This window comes from Aptenodytes forsteri, unplaced genomic scaffold (genome assembly GCF_000699145.1).
Source record: "Aptenodytes forsteri isolate BGI_AS27 unplaced genomic scaffold, ASM69914v1 Scaffold227, whole genome shotgun sequence".
Taxonomy (NCBI): Eukaryota; Metazoa; Chordata; class Aves; order Sphenisciformes; family Spheniscidae; genus Aptenodytes; species Aptenodytes forsteri.
Genome location: NW_008795365.1, coordinates 3,823,710 through 3,830,685, shown reverse-complemented (window position 1 = coordinate 3,830,685; position 6,976 = coordinate 3,823,710). Strand labels below are relative to the sequence as shown.

At 39.2% G+C, this 6,976-nt stretch overlaps 1 protein-coding gene across 1 annotated transcript; it reads left to right on the top strand.

Annotated features, from left to right (window-relative positions):
• The first annotated feature begins 841 nt into the window (after positions 1–841).
• On the top strand, positions 842–6,294 carry LSM6 (LSM6 homolog, U6 small nuclear RNA and mRNA degradation associated). Its single transcript, XM_009280250.1, has 3 exons — positions 842–995; positions 4,394–4,507; positions 6,043–6,294. The coding sequence occupies exons 1-3, from the start codon at positions 857–859 to the stop codon at positions 6,075–6,077; spliced, it is 288 nt and encodes a 95-aa protein (XP_009278525.1). The 5' UTR covers positions 842–856; the 3' UTR covers positions 6,078–6,294.
• Positions 6,295–6,976: the final 682 nt, after the last annotated feature.

The following is a 6,976-nucleotide window of genomic DNA, read 5'->3' as shown; positions in this document are numbered from 1 at the left end:
CTTCGGCTATCGAGTGCTACGCTACCGAACCCTACCGTGCCAGCACCACGGATGACGTTGTGTGTTGATAGGAAAAGCAGTGACGATCCTTGCACGGCTGGAATAGGTTATTGCAGCTTGCCACAGAAAGCAAGCGGCAGAAAGTTGACGCTGTGCTGGGTGTCAGCATCAGCAATATTTTCTATCACTGATTTAAAATGCAGAACAACTGTTCCGTAGGCAAAGTGACATAAAAGCAGAAGTTAAGCAATACTGACTGAGGGAGGGTCTCATACCAAACTGGGTGTGTGTGCCGCACCATGAATTTTTAAATCACAGCATCTTTTCAGGTCTCCGTACAACTTAATCACAAGCCTTCATTCTAAACTTAGTTTAACTTAACTGATTCATTTGAAGGCATCCTTTCAAATTTATTCTTTGCTCGTATTTGTGAGCTGAGATCAAAAATCCTTCTCTTGCTGTTCTAGCACAGACTTCTGTGTATAGAGCATGTACTGGCTTCTCCCTCCACCCCCTAAAGATATGAGCCACTTGCTATGACTTAGCTCTCTAATTTTAGAAAAACCATTTTAGCAGAAGGTGTTTCAGAGAAGATGAGGCCTTTGGCTCCATTGGAAGTTTACACGATGCACAGCATGGCAAACAAGGATTCTTATTAATAATTTCAGAAGTTATAAAAATGCCAAAGGGAAAGTTTAACGCTATGGCTCTAGGAGCTCTGTTTCTCCACCTCCACCCTTAAGGTTTTGCTTTTATCTCCTTTGATATTTTCTCGTACTGAAAGTATTAAGCATCAGGGGACTGCCTGTTTCTGCTGAGTGTTTAAAGACCATATGTGAGCGTGTTGCTTAACCAAATGTTTTCTCTCACTTCTCTTCCCAGCTTACCAGAGAAGATCAAGATGAGTCTACGGAAACAAACCCCTAGTGACTTTCTTAAACAAATCATTGGAAGGCCAGTTGTCGTGAAATTAAATTCTGGAGTTGATTATCGAGGTAGGTTCTCCATCTGTCTCTTACACTGAGTAAAGTCATTGTCTGGGGAGGCTGGAACAAATGCATTGCTTTTGAAAAGCAAAACAGCGCGATCCAGAGTCTTGGAGTATGTGAATATAGATCTTAGAATGGTGACATTAAAAATAGAAAATCAACTCTGGAGAAACTGATGAAAAGGAGGTTAACGGTGGATTTAGACACTAAAATTACTTATCTAAATCATTAGTGTCCTTAGTCACAGATGGTTAGACTAGAGTCTCGGGATAATTCTGAGTTTCTAAACTGGTATTTGTAAAGATTGGCTGGAATTACAATTGCTGAAAAGGCCAGGCAGTCCCCTTTTCAGTGCTCTGATAGCAACCCTTGTTGGAGCTACCCTTTTCTTCACCTTCCTGTTCTCCAATTCCTCTTATAGACCTTGGGCCACAGAAGCTTCAGCCAGTAAACTGTGCCATCAGTCAGAAGCCTACTTTTACACAAGGGATGAAAGTTGTTTACATTCTTGCTTAAACAACTGTCTAGACACGTGTTGGATCAAGACTCACATACATTCTTGCTTAAACAACTGTCTAGACAAGTGTTGGATCAAGACTCACGAGATACAGTAGAAAGCTTAGTGTGCCTTTTGCTGTTATATGCCCAGTTCATTTTAACACAGTCCAGCAGTTTTATTCCAGAACTCTTCAGCCTATCTGTATACCTTCTTGCACCGAATGTAGGATTACAGGGTTTTTTAACCAGTAAATTAAACTTCTATGTTCAGTGAAATGTCCTGGTCCTACTCCCATTAGGATAAGACTATTGGCCTGTCCAATTTTTTTAGTAGTATCCAAACTTAATTAAAACTGTCATGTATCTCCTATTGTGCACAATTTAGACATTTTATTCTGGAATGATTTAAACATTATGGTCCTGCTACAGATCACTGCTTCAGATAGGTTTAATTCAATTGGCTCAGCTTGGCGCTTGTGAGAGGAGACTTGTTAGTGCTGTGACAAGGAATCTTTGTATTATGACAGTTTTAAATTGTTATTGTTCACTGACAGAGCAAGCAGTGCCTTCTTATCCCTTCCTGTTCCTCTTTAGTGTCTCTCAGCTGACAAAGTTTGCAATCTGTCATTTCTTTGAAAACTACATTGTCTGAGCACTTCAGGTGGGGTTGGTGGCTTAAAAACTTCACTGCTTCTCAGCGGTCTTTGGCCTCTGTAAATTCTTTCCTGCAGGAGAATGTAGCGACAGCTCATTAAAGTCAATTAAAGCAAGTCATCATTTACTTAAAGGTATACACAAGGTAGGGCCAAACCAGATTTGGTTTTTTGGATGCACTTTCTGGTTTCTTTGAGAACATTGGTGCTTTCTGCTCAGTAAGATCCATTTGTAACTGATGCAGATAAATTACTCAACTGTCCCCTCAACAAGGCTAGTTCAACGTGCCTGCAATCAGACCTACCAGGAATTGAACCATAGTTCCTTTGAACATCCTTATTTGTTACTAGATTTTTTTCCCCTCCCTTCCTTACTTCTCTCTGCTCTCCTTCCTTCCCGCTTGATGTGATGCTGCAGTTAAAAACCTGTCTACTGTTCTCATTTGAAAAATATGCGCTCAGTTTGTTTTCTGCAGAAATTTGACCAACACTTGTAAAAGCCAAACTTTAAAAAAGCCGGCATCTCAGGCTTTTGTTGCAGATCTGATAAATTAATCGGTGTGATTTCTATGTGTAGAGATGGATATGTACATTAAAACATCTCTACATATAGATAAAACAGATAAAATACTAGCCAGGATGGGCAGTGACAATATTTAATGCCATTAGTGGCCTGAGAGTAAACACAAAGAAAAGGAGGAAGAGAATGAAACAACCATGAATGCACTCTAGGAACAAAAAGAGTTTGAAAATACTGTATTTATGGCCTACTGAGTGGTACCTTAAGAAAATCCACGCAGTCCAATTTTCATTTTGGACAAACACTTTTTTGTTTTCTATTGTTACGTGGAGCACTTGGAATTACTGGGGTGAAAAAGAGTTCTGACTTTTGTTTGGTTTGGGTTTTTTGGTGTATTTAGTAACACTTTGTGAGCAGTCAGTTTTTCCTATTTGTGTGGAAACAGAGGAAAGAAAAACATAGAGGAAAATAATTACAAGTTGGCAGGAGAACTTGAATTCCTAATTATTTAATGGAAGATATTACCGTAACACTTCTGAAAAATGAGAATCCTCCTCTAGGACACATTCTTAGACTGGAGTTTTCTCCCCTTCCCCAAGTACAGCCAAAACACTGTATTTTGAGTTTTAATGCCAGGTAAATAAATTAGGTGTTTTTCAAACAGGAAAAAATTATTTTAGTACTATTGTCTGTGTGTGCAAGGATGAAGTCAGGAAAACACACATGCAAGATGGAGATAATTAATACAGCTTTTTACAAGTTGTTTTATGTGCACGATTAACAAATCAGATTGCATTCTCTGAGCAATTCTTTACATCTGTTAATCCCCACATTCAGTTCCTTACATGAATAGTCTGTTGATCAGGCGAGTTAAATTTGTAGACGGCCATGGTTCTGATCTGAAGGGTGGGTGTAGGCGCCGAGGAGTGATTTTTGAATGAAAAAATGCCATCATACTGCCAGCACATAGGAAGTACTGTGTGAACAGGGTCCAGCCTTCAACGGGGGCTCAGAGAAGTGAGAACATAAATACTTGTCTAAAATCTGTGCTACTCAAATGCATATTTTCCTGATCAAAAGAACATCTAATATTACAAATGATAGAGATTTTTTCTTGAGTTGCGTTAATTAAACAGCGTAATTTTATTTTTGTGGGAAGATTTCAGTGTCATTTGAAAACCCTTTGCCTGTTGAAAATGATGTAGAATTTTGTTTACATCAAAACAGAGACTTGCAGCCAATGTTCTTCTAGATCTGTAAGCATGAAGATAAATAATGAAAAAGTGCGTATGGTGTCCTGTATTAAAAGGGTTGTTTTTCAGCTATATCCTTCACAAGTTTTGATGAAAACTCAATTTACATAGCCTTGTCCTTAGGTTATCCAGTTACACTTAATGTCACAGGTTCTTTTCAGGTGTGTGGCTTAAAACACAAGTGAGAAGGGACAACTTAAACTTTCAAAGTGGAAATTGTCAATCTTTGGAAAGTCATGCCTTAATGACTTCTTCCCCCTCACCCCGCCTTTATATCAACTGATAAAGTTGCTACTAGAGTGCCTGGGGTTCCTCACTCCCAGCTTAATTCTTCGAAGAATACTCTGATCTGCTGACTCATCTGGCCAAGCTTGGGCTTTTAGTTTGTTAATTTTTTCAGTACTATTCAAACACAATGCATTTTTGTTTATTTTAAAATAAGTTTAAGCTGATTCACTTTTAAACTGTCACTGTCTTCAGGTGTCCTGGCTTGCCTGGATGGGTATATGAATATAGCTCTGGAACAGACCGAAGAATATGTAAATGGACAATTAAAGAACAAGTACGGGGATGCCTTTATCCGAGGAAATAATGGTAACTCCTCCTCGTTATGTTATTGCTTATTAGAAGATTGTGTTTTGATATTTACTTCTGAATTTGAGAGGAGTGGCTGAGGTGTAAGCAAGCTGCCTGTAAGAATATTAGTTTTAGGCTTTCTCGGAAACCTTAACGTATTACTTTTTACAGTTTCACTTTTTTCAGTGTCCGTGCTTTTCTGCATTACTGTGGCCCTTTTTGCCTCTGAACTTGAAGTTCATTTAGAGAAGCATGCTTTTTTCTAGCCTTCCTTAGTGCTTATTTCCTGTCGTTTGACAGGTTTACTCTTTTGCACTTACTGCCTGCTTAGGTGGCCTCTGCTCCATAGAAGTTTCTGTGTTTTGCTAGGCAAACTACTGCGTAAATTTATGATACAGTACAGATGTTGATGACACTGTAATGTTTTCTTGTGATGCAGTTGTCCAGACCTGAATGATTGCTGTTCATTAGTACTGGAGGCTATTTTCATCTTTATGAGTAAAGATTTTACCACCAGTCAAGAAAATCACTTGTACTTTACTATTGAGCCTTTGAATATCCCAGTGCAGTAGGTGGGTTTTAGTGCACTTCAAGGACAATCCCAGGCTCCTGAAATGACTCTGTGGTATCCGTTAGGCTGTAATAGCAGGACATGCCAGGGAGAAGAATATCTAAAAATAGAAAAGGTTCACAAGTCAGATGTGAAGAGACTTGTAGAGAAGGTAAATGAAGCAGAGTTTGACCAAGTTACTTGAGAAGAAAATGGAGGACAGGAAGGAGGGAGGGAATAAAAAGAAACAAGAACTGAATCCCATGTTACCAAAAGAGTCAAAGAAAATGTGGCACCGTTATGAAAGAGTGTTTTGGGAGGAGAAATAATCCTCGAATGAGGCCAAATGCTTTTTGCAAGGAATTTGGATTGTTATGCTAAGGAGTGCAGTGACATTGCAGTGGGAGAATCAGCTATGGAAATAAGAATCTATTATAAAAGTTAAAACAAATGGATGAGAGGCAGGAGGATGAAGAACAGGCTGAGCAGAGAACTTAAGACATCCCAGGTTTAGGAGCACAATGCAATTTCATGTTGTGCACGTCTGTTCTGGGGATATCGCCAACCAAGCAGGTGGAAGATGCCTGCTGCTTCATAGGTAATTGTTAGCTTTGCCTTAAGTGCTTGTGATTTCCAGCTTTTGTTGAAAGATCACAGCATTAGTGTCCGACACCCATAATTCTGCTGGTTCGAAAACTCTCTCATGCTCCCCTCAGGAATGCTGCAGGGTAGCTGGCTTTATTCTCCCTCTGTTCAGCCTGCATCTGCTGGAGTGTAGTTTGGCTATGAATATAATAAATACTGAAGCAAAGTAACACATAATGTGTGAATTTGATAGCATTTCTTGAAACCTGGACTTAAAAGTTTCCTGACTTTGTTCATGCTGAATGGGATTCATTACACTGTTGTTTTACAAGCCATGGAAGTAAGATGTTTTAAATAAAGAGGCTTCTGTACGTTATTTACCAGGGCCCTCTTGTGTGCCGCTTTCTCCTTTTCACAGTATTGTACATAAGCACACAGAAGAGGAGGATGTGAAGATGCCAGAAGGAGGCTGTTTTGTACTTGTGAACCTCTTCGAAGTGATGAGCCCTATTTGATTTGTAGTTAATAATCCACAGGTGAAATACACAAGTGTTTAAATATTTTTTAAATAAATGTAAACCAGTGTAAACTTCCTGAATGTTTTTGTTTCAAAGCATTGCTGTACAGAAAAAAAATAAAAGAGAAGCATATAATAGTGCCGCAAGATTAATTCAAAGCAACAGCTCGTTTAATTATGCTAATAGTTACAGAAATACTGTTTGGAAGGTAAGCAGGCATGGAGTAATTGCAAATCACAGCCTTCTATTGATGGCAAAACAATAGTTTAACTGATGTTGGGAAGGGAAATGCTAATGTTTTGGTGACAATGACCTGTCCCTTTTGGAAAACACAGGGTCAGCTTTAAATGCCAATCTAGTAAGAGTCATCGAGTAAAAAGTTCAGCTGTCCAAAAAATCTTGACTTGTGGATTGAATCAAGGGATGTAACAGTGACACTTCAGCAGTTAGGGGTGGGGAAAGGATTGAAGCAAATGGAAGAAAAGCCCTAAGGGTGAAAAGAAAGCTCGGTGCCAGCTGAGGAAGTCAGTCACAGGTGAAAAGCTCTCAGTTGGTATGCCAACACAGCTAGTAGCTGCTTCACCTCCTGCCTCTCTACCCCCCACCCTACCTCAGCTTGCAGTTAACCTTTTTTCCTGCATCTCTACCAAACACAGTGGACTTCTTCAATAAAAAGCAATTTTAACTAATATCTAAAGCTACTCCTGAAAACAAACTAGGAATCTAAAAGCTTTTGTAAACATGCCACAGGTATCCTCTTCAGACAGTTCATTCTTCTCCCATCCACTTCTTCCCCCAACCTAGTACCATCTATATATTCTCTTTCTTTATGTG

Bases quoted from the DNA above. Each gene is read 5' to 3' on its own strand.
- LSM6 (XM_009280250.1), top strand. From the start codon at position 857: ATGTTTTCTCTCACTTCTCTTCCCAGCTTACCAGAGAAGATCAAGATG. The intron at 996-4,393 runs GTAGGTTCTCCA...CACTGTCTTCAG, and splicing joins TTCTGGAGTTGATTATCGAG to GTGTCCTGGCTTGCCTGGAT. The intron at 4,508-6,042 runs GTAACTCCTCCT...TCCTTTTCACAG, and splicing joins CTTTATCCGAGGAAATAATG to TATTGTACATAAGCACACAG.